This window comes from Oncorhynchus kisutch, linkage group LG3 (genome assembly GCF_002021735.2).
Source record: "Oncorhynchus kisutch isolate 150728-3 linkage group LG3, Okis_V2, whole genome shotgun sequence".
NCBI lineage: Eukaryota > Metazoa > Chordata > Actinopteri > Salmoniformes > Salmonidae > Oncorhynchus > Oncorhynchus kisutch.
The window spans coordinates 67,951,847-67,966,189 of record NC_034176.2 but is presented as its reverse complement, the minus strand read 5'-3'; the positions used below and the strand labels follow the sequence as shown (position 1 = coordinate 67,966,189).

General features: G+C 46.8%; 1 protein-coding gene across 3 annotated transcripts in view; it reads right to left on the bottom strand.

Annotated features, from left to right (window-relative positions):
• Nucleotides 1–723: 723 nt before the first annotated feature.
• LOC109888398 (RNA-binding Raly-like protein) overlaps nt 724–14,343 on the bottom strand; it is an 87,557-nt gene continuing 73,937 nt past the window's right edge. For 2 of the 3 annotated variants that reach the window (XM_031812282.1, XM_031812283.1), the window contains 4 exons: nt 6,209–6,378; nt 5,804–5,917; nt 4,960–5,150; nt 724–4,202 (listed from right to left, as the gene is read on the bottom strand). In XM_031812282.1, coding sequence (XP_031668142.1) covers nt 4,164–4,202; nt 4,960–5,150; nt 5,804–5,917; nt 6,209–6,378 — 514 coding nt within the window. In that variant the 3' untranslated portion in view covers nt 724–4,163. The remainder of the gene's footprint in view (nt 4,203–4,959; nt 5,151–5,803; nt 5,918–6,208; nt 6,379–14,343) is intronic. The other variant, XM_020479562.2, reaches the window with a different exon arrangement.

Genomic DNA, 14,343 nt, shown 5'->3' with positions numbered 1-14,343 from the left:
AGGATGACTTTCAACCACCTGAATAGGCCCAGGTGACAGGTGCGGGTCACAGTCAGCCCGGGGAGCATTCATCAGGACACAACGTTTTGGAACGTTCAGATGTTTATTCTTCATAACATATTTCTATCTGACATGTAGAACAAGGAATCATGTCAACTGGTCATGGCATTTCTATCTGCAACACTCGACAATGTTTAATCTCTCGTGGACAGACTACGTAAACATAAATGGTTCCGTAGATCTGAAATTGCTCAAATAAATACTAAATGTGTATTTGTCAATTAAATTGATTATTATGGAGCTGCTAAGAAATTATTGTGTTAATTTCCATTCTATGTCTGTTAACTGGTGCTACAGCACCCTCTGTGGTGAAGTTACCCTGTGTTGAGGTTACCCTGTGGTGAGAAGGTTCCAGAGTGAAGTGGAGGGATCCATGCGATTCAGGCTGAGGGCCACGTGGGCTCCAGGGACGCCCATCCCGGTGTTCAGGACGTGAGTGGTCAGGGGGCAGTATGGAGCTGCCATCTCTGCACTCTACAGCGCATACACCGACAGCATAGTGAGTAAACATTATGGACATATGGCTACTGTAACTTTGCACAATATATACAGAACGCTGTAGGCTAACTATAGCCTATAAATTATGTATTATTTGGGTTAAAATAGAAGGTAGGCCAAGCTGAACACGTGTTTATGAGCTGAACAAACCCAACATTTGTTATATTGCACATCTTTTACTTTCGCTTTATTACTTTCAAACATTTCATAACAATCCTTCAGACAAACGAATGTCACACGCCAATATTGTAGTTTTATAATATTGTAATACAAAAAACACTATTTCTAAAAATCAAAAGCAATATATTAGCCTACCGTGTATTCATCCCCCAAAAAATAATCCTTTATGTTCTGTAATCTGCTGGTACTCATGTGCGCTGCTTTCAAAGTCATCCCAAACCAGTTTCCCCCTCTAGTGAAAAGTATGGCATTTACAGTGAATGAACTGTAACAGATTTTAAGCACAAGTTCAAAACTCACAAGGTTATTCATATGACTAGGGCTGCTCTGTTTGCTGTTGTAATTGACATATCTCGTTGGGAGGAACATCAGCATTTATTAATGGTTAAGAATATGCAAACATCCCAGTCACAAATGTCCCTTTAACATTTTTGGAAACAGGCTTGGGTCAAAGTGCACACTTTAGATAAGTCCTTAATAATGATAATAGTGAGGATGTTAGGCCTAAATGTCATTATTAGCATAATTGTGTAGCCTAACATCGGTTCAGTCAGGCTGAATAACATATCGCCTACTGCTCTACACAGGGGAGCAAGCTTAAAAACATCCCAACACTGCTCTATAAGTTGCTTTATTTCCCTTTCAATCCAGTTTAGAAGCTAGTTGTATATAAGGAACTGTGCATTCAGAAAGTATTCAGACCCCTTGACTTTTTTCACATTTTGTTACTTTACAGCCTTATTCTAAAGTTGATTACATATATTTTTTCCCTCATCACTCAACACACAATACCCCATTATGATAAAGCAAAAACAGTTTTTGTTAGAAATGTTAGCAATAAAAATTAATAATTACATTTAATTTACATAAGTATTCAGACCCTTTACTTAGTACTTTGTTGAAGCACCTTTGGCAGTTATTACAGCTTCGAGTCTTCTTAGGTATGACACTACAAGCTTGGCACACCTGTATTTGGGGAGTTTCTCCCATTCTTCTCTGCAGATCCTCTCAAACTCTGCCAGGTTGGATGGGGAGCTTCGCTGCACAGCTATTTTCAGGTCTCTCCAGGGATGTTCGATCGGGTTCAAGTCCAGGCTCTGGCTGGGCCACTCAAGGACATTCAGAGACTTGTGCCGAAGCCACTCCAGTGTTGTCTTGTCGGTGTGCTTAGGGTCATTGTCCTGTTGGAAGGTGAACCTTTGTCCCCAGGCTGAGGTCCTGAGCACTTTGGAGCAGGTTTTCATCAAAGATCTCTCTGTACTTTGCTCCGTTCATCTATCACTCGATCCTGACTAGTCTCCCAGTCCCTGCCTCTGAAAAACATCCCCACAGCATGATGCTGCCACCACCATGATTCACAGTAGGGATGGTTCCAGGTTTCCTCCAGACGTGACGCTTGGCATTCAGACCAAAGAGTTCAATCTTGGTTTCATCAGACCAGAAAATCTTGTTTTTCATGCATGGTCTGAGAGTAATTTCGGTGCCTTTTGGCAAACTCTTAGCAGGCTGTCATGTGCCTTTTACTGAGGAGTGGCTTCTGTCTGGCCACTCTACCATAAAGGCCTGATTGGTGGAGTGCTGCAGAGATGGTTGTCCTCCTGGAAGGTTCTCCCATCTCGACAGAGGAACTCTGGAGTTCTGTCAGAGTGACCATTCGGTTCTTGGTCACTTCCCTGACCAAGGCCCTTCCCCCCTGATTGTTCAGCTTGGCTGGGCGGCCAGCTCTAGGAAGAGTCTCAAGGATGATCAATGGTAACAGGATGCACCTGAGCTCAATTTCGAGTCTCATAGCAAAGAGGGTCTGAATAATTATGTAACATTTTTTAAATATATATTTTTTAATACATTAGCAAACATTTAAAAAAAAACTTTTTGCTTTGTTATTATGGGTTATTGCGTGTAGATTGATGAGGGAAAAAATTTATTTAATACATTTTTGAATAAGGCTGTAACTTAACAAAATGTGGAAAAAGTTAAGGGGTCTGAATACTTTCCAAATGTACTGTATGTAAACTTTGTTGAAACTTCACTGTCTGTATTGTGTCTCTAAATGTTGTCTATCACTAGCAGCTGCAACAACATATCACTGAATAAAATTCTGAGTATGTGTAAATGTACTTCGCAAATAAAGGTGATTCTGAGAGATAAAAAGCATCTTGCTCTCCCCATCCTCTCTGTAACACTCACATACTGTACACACACAGTTTACACAAGTTCCGCTGTGTCTGATATTGTGCTTTACAATGTTTGTTGTCCAGGCAGCATTACACACACTACAGCATTGCCTTTCATTCGGTTTCCCTTTATTACACACACAGACACGGGAACCAAGCAACTGATTCCTATTTTCCTTAACCACAAACTCTAAATCTGACTCCTAACCCTAATTGTAACCCTAACCTCTAAGCCTTAAATAACCTATTTTCTTGTGGGGACTGGCGAAATGTCCCCACTTGTCGAAAACTTCCTTCTGGCCCCCACAAGGATAGTAAAACCAAAACAAACAAAAACAAACACACACACACACACACACACACACACACTAAAAAAACACTCCTCCCAGAGGTGTTTTTAATCAATATGAAAATACCTTTACTACTGTGACAGTGTGAGTAGTGTTTCCACTTGGCTTCTTCATGAATGCAAACAGAACTAACAAAACATCTAACACCACTGGAATTATAATAAACAATTATCATTGTTGTTTTCTTCTCGCTTTAAAAAACACAAACAAATAAAAAAACTGAAATAAAATGCTGGATTAAAATCGTACAGCTGACCTAATACAGTAAAGTTTTACAGTAATACACAATATTACGCATGGACCGGGCCGGGGCCTCTCCTCAGTTCATAGCGCCAGGTACATAGAGGAAGAGATGGGCTACTGTCTCCTCATACCTAATACAGACAGGTAGTAATACAGCAGGGAGATAACATTACACAGACATAAGGGGGGGGGGGGATTAACTGATGGACAAGTATCATCTGATGGACTCATGCTCTGGCAGTGATATGACATACATAAAACAAAGTAACTCAAGTCACCGAAAAACTATGATTGCGACATCTATAGTATGCTCATTTCAAATACCCTCAGTCTCTCAATATGCATGTCAAATTTATACGAACTGATAATCAGAATGTTTTTCTGGAAAATATGAAAACGGGCTAAAAAGAACATTATTTAACTTTCCTGTTCTGGTTAAGAATTACAAGGGAGATACTTGATTTCTGATCAACTGTAATTACAGTGTGTCTGTGTATGTGTGCTGTTGATGTATATGTGGATATAGAATACAATGTAACTGGTTGGTTCGACAGGAGTGGGGCCTCTGAATCAGTTGTTGGCATGGTAACTTCTTGACAAGACAGATGTTCTCTTCCTCTATGTCTGGCGCTCCTCCGTTTCTTCTCTGTTTCCATCCTCACATCTCATCCTCAGGGTCAGAGCTGTGGTTATTCATCTGTAACACACACACACTAAATTTTTTTATTTTATTTTTATTTTACCTTTATTTAACCAGGCAAGTCAGTTAAGAACACATTCTTATTTTCAATGACGGCCTGGGAACAGTGGGTTAACTGCCTGTTCAGGGGCAGAACGACAGATTTGTACCTTGTCAGCTCGGGGGTTTGAACTCGCAACCTTCCGGTTACTAGTCCAACGCTCTAACCACTAGGCTACGCTGCCGCCCCAATCAGCAACAGTGTGTCAAAACACCAAAGAGTGTTTTGTTCAGGTAAGGCTCCCCTCTCCAGGGTGATTATACACAGTGATGAGGAAGGTCTGGAGGATAATAGTCTTCTATATAAACACCCACTCATCTGTCCTGCCCTGCTTTCGTTTGTCCTATTTTCAATCTCTCTTTCTTTCACTCTCTTGCTTTTACTCTCAGATGTTCTTTGTGTGTTTGAGTTGCATGTCAGTTATGAGTGTGAACTGTGTGTGGGTGAGATGAACCCAGAATGAGATCTTCAAGTCTCATGCTATTGATGTGTCTGTATTACTCAAAATGACTGATGGCTATGGATTTGTTACTCTTGTCACTGTTCTCTTTGTGTGTATGTGTGTGTGTCTTTATGTGTTTATGTGTGTGGCGATAAGCACTTTATTTCTGCTGCATGGCGAATCACTCAGACAACAGCTAAATCACAGCCATCCATAGGACATGCTTAGGTCCTCATGTTGCTCTGAGACAAGGAGAAAGCACTCCCACTCACATTCAGAGATTCTCCACACACAGACATCAAGCCAGTTACCGTGTGATCATCATCGCTGGCCTCCCCCAGTTCGGGGCTCTCTCTCTGTATGCAGTGGCGTGGGGGGGATAGGGGGGAGGGGGAGCGGTCACCGCTGCTGGCGGAGGGGGGGTACGGTGACCCGGCCAAACTGCCCTCCCTCACGGGAGACCCTAAAAAACATGGCGAGAGAGGGAGTGAATAGGAGTGAACATTCACTAATTTCCCTCTATAGGGCAGATAAGTGTTGGTGTGCCTGTGCTCACTTTCAATCTAAACCATCGATGGTCAACTTCAATGCACTATTTGACAGACGAGAGGAGAGAACAAGAATGACAGGATTAGGGAGAGATGTGGAGATAGAGTGAGAAATGGGAGAGGTGAGAGGGAGACAGAAAGGAGAGATGAAGGAGTGGGGGACTGAGTGGAGGAGGATCGTAATTTACGCTGGAATAAATTAATATGAAGATGAGATCAGTCAATCACCCAAAGGCAATGCACACAGATAAGAGATAGAAAGGATGAGATGACACACACACTTCTTTCTTTATTTGTCGGTACAGTATGTGTGTCGTTGAAAGGGCAAAGGTGCAGTTTGTCCATGTGGCCACATGAGAGCAGCAGCTACAACACTTCCCTGTAGGACTTTGTATTTATTATCTTATAAGCCTTCTTTCGCCATCGCTGTACTTCTTCACTGTCATTCCTCTGCACTGATTCATAAGAACTGTACAGGTGAAAGCACACACTGTGGCTTCCCCTATCATGCTTTACTGCTGTTTCCCCTGTCCACTCCCCTGTCTCTCTTTCTGATTGGTTGTCTCACCTGTGTGGTCCCGCCTCTGTGTGTCCATCCTGTCCAGGTTGTCGAGCAGCCCGTCAATCTGTGTCTTTATCAGGGTCAGCTCCCTCTTAATGACCTGCAGCTCCTCCATCCGCACTACAAGGAGGGAGAGGTTGAGGGAGGGGGGGGGGGGGGGATATAGAGAATGAGAAAGGGGGAGAAGGAAGAAAAGGATCCAAAGCAAGTTTCTCAAGGTGATGAGGGTGGGTATTAGAACAACATATACACTGCCTATTGGTTCTGCTCTGTTGATTTGGCCTAATAATGCGACCTGATTGGCTAGGATCCATTAAGGAAATAGGCTGCTATGGAAGTGTTGTAATGAGAGAACCATCTTGAGTGTAGTGTGTGACTGTGTGTGTGTGAGTGTGTGTGTGTATTACTCACACTTGGCCCTGTTGGAGCTGGTGGAGTGGGCTCTGGAGCTCTTGGAGGGGGGCCTGTCTCGGCTACGTCTGTGCCCAGAGGAAGTGGAGGAGGAGCGGGGTCGTTTGGCCAGGCTAGGTCCCTGGGACAGGGGAGGTAGGGAAGCTGGCACGCGCTGGTAGTCATACATCCTGAAGAGGGAAACATCCATACACACTGTCATCCAACTACAAGTACTTTGTGTAGTATTGTCAGTGTGACTAGATGTGTATGTGTACGCATGTCAGAAAAGTACAGTGGCAGGATGTTTGTGAGTGAGTGTGTGAGCAGGCAAGCATGTGTGTGTGTTTGCGTGTATGGACAGTGGTTGGATGGATGTGTGTGTATTTGTGAATGTATGTCTCCTATGATGAAGGACACAGAGGGAGAGGGTTGACAGGATGGTGTAATACGATCTGACAAGCAGAGGGAATATACACACACATACAGAATGTGTACACAAGTGAGAAAATAATAAGAAATAGTATCTGATAAGGTGAGGCAGAGGATATCCAAGATAGGGAATGAGGAAATGAAGTTGAGCAGGTTGTAGACCCTTGATACTCCTCACACAACCATTATAGTGTTACCCTACAGATTGAAGACCCCTGGTACTCCTCACACAACCATTATAGTATTACCCTACAGGTTGAAGACCCCTGGTACTCCTCACACAACCATTATAGTATTACCCTACAGGTTGTAGACCCCTGGTACTCCTCACACAACCATTATAGTATTACCCTACAGGTTGAAGACCCCTGGTACTCCTCACACAACCATTATAGTATTACCCTACAGGTTGAAGACCCCTGGTACTCCTCACACAACCATTATAGAATTACCCTACAGGAAAACAGTGCCACTGGATTTGGAAGTCTCACCACATCATGTGACAAAATACAAACAAACTACAAATGACTAATGAGTGTAATGACTACTAATGACTGAACATACTGAAGGAGAGGCGAGGTATGGAGGGATTGAAGGAGAAAATGGGAATGGAGATGAGTTGAGGAGAAGGGGAGAGATCTACTATGTGACAGAAGTTAGATTTGGATCAGTCTCCACTGTCAGTCCCCCTTCCTCACTCGTTCCCCCATCCTCTAGCTCCGTATGCCCATCTATAGCTAAATCTAATTGGTTCTGTCAATAGCCAATCAAATGCTCTCTGGCAGTGCAGCGAAGCAGGTGACAGGAGAGAGTGTATCACACACTCACTATATAGCAGTTACAGAAAGATGAGAGAGTGTATGTTGTATGTGCGTGTGCATGTGCGTGTGTGTGTGGGATTGGAGAGGCCAGAGGCTGTGACAGAGAGAGGTGGCGTTCAGCCAGGGGGAAGGACACATGTCAACCTACTGTTAAAGGCTAAAAAACGAACCAATAAAACCCCCGAAAGGGGTCACAGGAGCACAGCCAGCCAATCAGATTCCTCCAAGGGGTCAGAGCTAGCCAATCACTGTCACGTTCTTTCAAAATCTAACCCAGAAGCAGACCAGGACAAGGAGAGTAGGAAGAAGGTGAGTATTTATTTACAAGTGAATGTGAATGGGTAGATATATCCAGGTGGCGTAGCGGGCAGCGGTGGTGAGTTGATGGGAGTAAATAGGTGGATCCAATGGGATAGCGGAATCCTCCGACGACCAGGCGGGAATGGGGTAAATGATCCGGGTGAGTAACTGAAGACAGAACAAACGGAGGTAAGTTTAAGGCAAGCAATACGTAAAAAACAACAAAACAAATTCTATCCAACTTGATGCTGATACTATGGCACAACATACTGTTCATGGCTAACGATCCGGCAAGGAATGGATGTCAGGTCAGAGCTTTTGAAGGGGAGAGGTGATGATCAGGACAGGTGTGCAGATTACTGATGGGATACAGGTGCGGGTGAACATCGATCTCCCAACAAGCTAATTCGCCCGGCAACCAGACAGGATGCGTTCCAGGACACCGGAAACACACTCCAGGACAGAAACACAGGCAAACACAGACTCAGGAAGCGGGATTCGTGACAGTACCCCCCCTCCGACGAACGCCACCGGGCGGACTACCTGGAGCGCCAGGGTGGAGGCGGTAGAAGTCACGAAGCAGGTCGTCATCAAGGATCTGACGCCGAGGAATCCAACTCCTCTCCTCTGGACCATATCCTTCCCAATCCACGAGATATTGGAAACCTCGACCCCGCCGTCTGGAATCCATTATGCGGCGCACCGTGTAGGCAGGACCACCTCCGATCATCTGAGGAGGAGGAGGACGAGGAGGAGGGGGCAACAGAGGACTGAGGAGAACCGGCTTGAGGCAGGAGACATGAAAGGTGGGGTGTACTCGAAGCGTTGCCGGCAATTTGAGTCGGACCACAACAGGGTTAATGATTCTCTCCACCACAAACGGACCAATGAACCTTGGTGACAGTTTCCTCGACTCAGTCCGTAGAGGAAGATCCCGTGTAACCAACCAAATCTCCGATGGTATAAGCGGGAGCAGGAATACGGCAACGATTCGCCTGGATCTGATACTGGTCAGAAACTCTAAGGAGGACCTTCCTGGCCCGATGCCAGGTCCGGTGGCAACGACGAATGTGGACCTGGACAGAAGGAACCGAAAGATCCCTCTCCTGAGAAGGAAACAAGGGAGGTTGGTATCCGTACAGGCATTGGAAGGGGGACATCCCAGTGGCAGATGAAGGAAGGGTATTATGGGCATACTCGACCCAGGGTAATTGAGATGACCAAGAGGTGGGATCAGAGGAGACAAGACAACGCAGCGTGGACTCCATCTTCTGGTTGGCTCTCTCCGCCTGACCATTAGATTGTGGGTGAAATCCAGAAGTGAGACTGACTGTAGCTCCAATGGCCAAACAGAAGGATCTCCAGACAGCAGAGGTAAACTGAGTACCACGGTCAAAAACAATGTCACTGGGCAATCCGTGGACCCTGAAAACCTCCCTAACCAGGATCTCGGACGTCTCCGTGGCAGATGGAAGCTTGGAGAGAGGGACAAAATGAGCAAACTTGCTGAATCTGTCCACAATGGTCAGAATGACCGTGTTCCCAACAGAAGGGGGCAATCCCGTGACAAAATCCAGGGCCAGATGCGACCAAGGTCGCCGAGGAATAGGTAGGGGGTGAAGAAGCCCAGAGCTGGGCCGATTGGTACTTTTGTTCTGAGCACAAACAGGACATGCGGCAACAAACCTCCGGGTATCTTCTCCCATGGCAGGCCACCAAAATCGTCTGCGGAGTAGCGCCATAGTCCGAGCAACGCCAGGGTGACAAGCTATCTTGCTGGCGTGGGACCACTGAAGAACAGCAGAACGGACCGACTCAGGCACGAACAACCGACCGGGTGGACCGTTACCGGGGCCGGGCTGCGTCCGAAGGGCCGCCATCACATCCTCCTCAATCCTCCATGTAACGGCTCCCACGACAAGGTTCTGGGGAAGAATCGTCTCAGTCTTGGCCCCACACTCATCCGTCTTGGAGAACATCCGGGACAAGGCGTCCGCTTTGCCGTTCTTCGACCCAGGTCGGAACGTCAGGGAAAATTGAAGCGTCCAAAAAACAAAGCCCACCTGGCCTGACGGGAGTTGAGACGTTTAGCCGATTTGCACGTAAGCCAGATTCTTATGGTCAGTCCAGACCACAAACGGTTGCTCCGCTCCCTCCAACCAGTGACGCCACTCCTCCAAGGCAAGCTTCACAGCGAGAAGCTCCCGGTTACCCACATCGTAGTTTCTCTCAGCTGGTGAAAGACGACAAGAGTAGAAGGCGCAGGGATGGAGTTTACCGTCAGTGGAGCTCCGCTGGGACAGGATGGCGCCCACTCCCACATCAGATGCGTCCACCTCAACAACAAACTGACGGGAAGTGTAAGGTTGAGAGAGAATCGGCGCGTTGGTGAATCGGCTCTTCAAGTTCAGAAATGCTCGGTCTGCCTCAGGAGTCCAACAGAAAATTCTGGTGCAAGACGTCAGAGCAGTTAAAGGAGCGGCCACCCGGCTGTAATCACGGATAAACCTCCGATAGAAGTTTGCAAATCCCAGGAATCTCTGGAGCTGCAATCTCGTACCGGGCCGGGCCCAATCCCGAACCGCCCGAACCTTCTCTTGGTCCATCTTGATCTCACCCCTGGAGATGATGTACCCGAGGAAGGATGTAGTGTGGGCGTGAAAATCACAGTTCTCTGCCTTCACAAACAGACGGTTCTCCAATAACCGCTGCAGGACCTGCTTAACATGCTGGATGTGGCTGGAAAGCTCCTTGGAGAAAATCAGGATGTCATCCAGGTAAACGAACACAAACAGACCGATCATATCCCTCAGCACGTCATTCACCAAACCTTGGAACACTGCTGGAGCGTTGGAGAGTCCAAACGGCATCACCTGGTACTCGAAATGTCCCATAGGTGTATTGAATCCAGTCAACCACTCGTCCCCCTCTTTGATCTGAACCAGATGATACGCATTGCGTAGATCAAGCTTCGTAAACACAGTAGCACCCTGTAAAGAATCGAAAGCGGAGCTCATCAAGGGCAAGGGGTACTTGTTCTTGACCGTAATATCATTCAACCCCCGATAATCAATACACGGTCGAAGAGAGCCATCCTTCTTACTCACAAAAAAAAATCCAGCTCCCAGGGGTGATGACGAGGGACGAATGAGACCTGCAGCAAGAGACTCCTTTATGTAGGTCTCCAGGGCTTCCCGCTCAGGTCGAGAAATACTGTATAACCGTCCCTTGGGAAAGGCAGCTCCAGGGAACAGCTTAATTGTACAATCATAAGGTCGGTGGGGAGAAAGTGACTGAGCTTTCTGCTTACTGAACACCTCACCCAACTCGTGATATGTTTCAGGAACCAGGGACAAATCAGGAGGAGCATACTCACTGACCCGACTGGGGACAGCATGAGAACAGGCAGTTAGCATGGCACTCAATGCTCCAACTAGTTACCTTACCAGTCACCCAATCGAACGAAGGATTGTGTTCTCTTAGCCAGGGGTATCCAAGAACCAGAGGAACATGGGGGGAAGGCAAAATGAAAAAAGAAATAACCTCTGAATGATTCCCCGACAACAACATCTTAACCGGTTCAGTCCTCCTAGTGATCCGTGCCAGACTACTGCCGTTCAGAGTGGTTGCTTCAATGGCTTCCGGTAATTGCTCCTTGGAAAGCCCCAGCTGTTCCACTAAGTCGGCATCAATGAAGCTGTCATCGGCACCTGAATCGATGAAAGCGTTAATCGCTAAATTCTGATTCTTATTTGAGGGTAGCAGGAAAACGAGGTCTGACAGGGCTCTTGAGAGGTTGAAACTGGCTCGCTAACAAACCTCCCAAACTTAACGAGCCGAGCAGTTTAACGGGCGCTGAGGACAACCGGAGATGTAATGTCCCGAGCTACCACAGTAGAGGCAGCTGTTGGTCTCACGTCTATGTTGGCGCTCGTCCTTAGTTAACCCGTGCCGCCCCACTTGAATAGGTTCAGGATCTGGCGGCAGGACTCCTCCACTAATCCCGTGTGAGGGAAAATGATCAACCCGTTCTGGTCCACTTCCTGACCCGAATGGTAACCGAGTCTCAGATTGATTAGATGGACCCCACTGCTTCTCCCTCCTTCTCTCTCGGACTCTATTATCTACCCGAATAGCTAAGGTGACCAAACTATCTAGGTCACTAGGCTCTGGATAGGAGATCAGTCCTTGAGTTGCTCCGACAACCCCTGGTAAAAAAACGCTTGTAGTGATTCCTCATTCCAACCACTCTCCACAGCCAATGTCCTGAATTCTATCACAAAGTCTGCCACACTGCGAGCTCCTTGGCAAAGAGAGAACAAACGTTTAGCTGCGTCCTTACCTCAGACTGGATGGTCAAAAAGCTTTCTCATCTCTGCCGTAAAACCCTGGTATGACGTCATGCATGTGTCCCGTCGTTCCCAAACAGCTGAAGCCCATTCCAGAGCTCTACCACGCAGCAGCTCAATAACAAAAGCTATCCTAGCCTTATCTGTGGCGTAAGAGTAGGGCTGCAGATCAAAAACTAAACCACACTGTAAAAGAAATGAACGCCATCCTCCCAGATCTCCCTCGTACTTCTCCGGTGTCGGAACCTTGGGCTCACGGAAGGAAACCGCACCAGACACGGCAGGTGAGATGGGTGAAACAGGTGGTGAATGAATCGCCGGCAAACTGAGCTGATCCTGGATTTGTGTCAAGCTAGCAGATAAGTTCTGGATTGAACCCGCTATCTCCTGTAGCGCCGTCTTGTGTTGTCCCAATGTCTTCCCCTGCTGGGTAATGGCATGGCAAATGGAGTCCAGGTCCGCTGGGTTCATCCTTGGCCGGATCGTTCTGTCACGTTCTTTCAAAATCGAACCCAGAAGCAGACCAGGACAAGGAGAGTAGGAAGAAGGTGAGTATTTATTTACAAGTGAATGTGAATGGGTAGATATATCCAGGTGGTGTCGCGGGCAGCGGTGGTGAGTTGATGGGAGTAAATAGGTGGATCCAATGGGATAGCGGAATCCTCCGACGACCAGGCGGGAATGGGGTAAATGATCCGGGTGAGTAACTGAAGACAGAACAAACAGAGGTAAGTTTAAGGCAAGCAATACGTAAAAAAACAACAAAACAAATTCTATCCAACTTGAGGCTGATACTATGGCACAACATACTGTTCATGGCTAACGATCCGGCAGGGAATGGATGTCAGGTCAGAGCTTTTGAAGGGGAGAGGTGATGATCAGGACAGGTGTGCAGATTACTGATGGGATACAGGTGCGGGTGAACATCGATCTCCCAACAAGCTAATTCGCCCGGCAACCAGACAGGATGCGTTCCAGGACACCGGAAACACACTCCAGGACAGAAACACAGGCAAACACAGACTCAGGAAGCGGGATTCGTGACAATCACACACACCACACACTTTACAGGAGTCAGCACTCCAATCAGATAACAACCATAGGCTGTAAGTCAATTTAGTCTCAGCTTGACTGGGACCTATGTTAACCTGTAGGCCCCATAACCACAGCTTTAATGAAATTCTTCCACTCTAAAATGAAGTACAGGACTGCCTACCTGGCTCCAGTCTACATTATCTAAGGGCTGGCTTTCATCCTAACTTAAGCTCTGCCACCTAATTAAATCCTGCGAGTCAGACTGAGTCACATTCCAACCTGAATGCCTTTCATATGGTATCTGCTTACAGCATCAGAGAGCCATTAGGGCTGAGAGCCAGACAGACAGAGACCTGGGCACTGGCTCCAGTTCTTAAAAACTGAGAGAGAGGAGTGAGGAGGAGGGGTAAAAGGAGGGTTGGAGCAAAACAGAAAGCAAGAGCGAGAAGGACACACCACCCTCCATACACACCAAGAAGATCCTGCACCACCAGAAACCCACCCCAGGAACCATAGCCCTGTTATCCAGTGCCCTGAGTGTAGCCTACAGCAAAGCAGGGCTCAGAGACTCATGGACAGATTGGTTATTGTTTATTTACATGTCCTATGTAAGCCTGAGTGGCCTTTACACAGGCAGGGCTGTGTGGAGATAGCCACCCTCTCTGCAGTAAGGCTCCAGGCAGAGTGCTGAGGAGAGAGAACACACTTTAAACCAGCTGCAAACAGAATGCCAGTCGGGAAGCCTTGAGGTGTGATGTCAGTTTGGGTTCAGGGATTGAGCTGTAAATCGCCGAGAGAGACAAGACTTTAGCGTTCAGTTGAGGAACGTGTGTTACCCTTTTATTGAAATATATCTCACACTTCAGTTCCCTTGTCTCAGGAGAATGTATTACCAGTATATAACCAGATACAGCCACCTCACTGTGCATAAAGTATATCAACCGGCCACCAATGTAGTGAGAGGGCTGGGACCGTTGCCTTTCAGCAGAGACGCTGGGAGACTAAAGACTTATGGGAGTTTAAAGTCCTTTAGTGGAGTTTGCAGTGTGCTGCTACTGTCACGCCCTGGTCTTAGTATTTTGTGTTTTCTTTATTATTTTGGTCAGGCCAGGGTGTGACATGGGTTATTTATGTGGTGTGTTTTGTCTTGGGGTTTTTGTAGGTTTTGGGATTGTGGTATAGTAGAGTTGTCTATGGTTGCCTAGAGTGGTTCTCAATC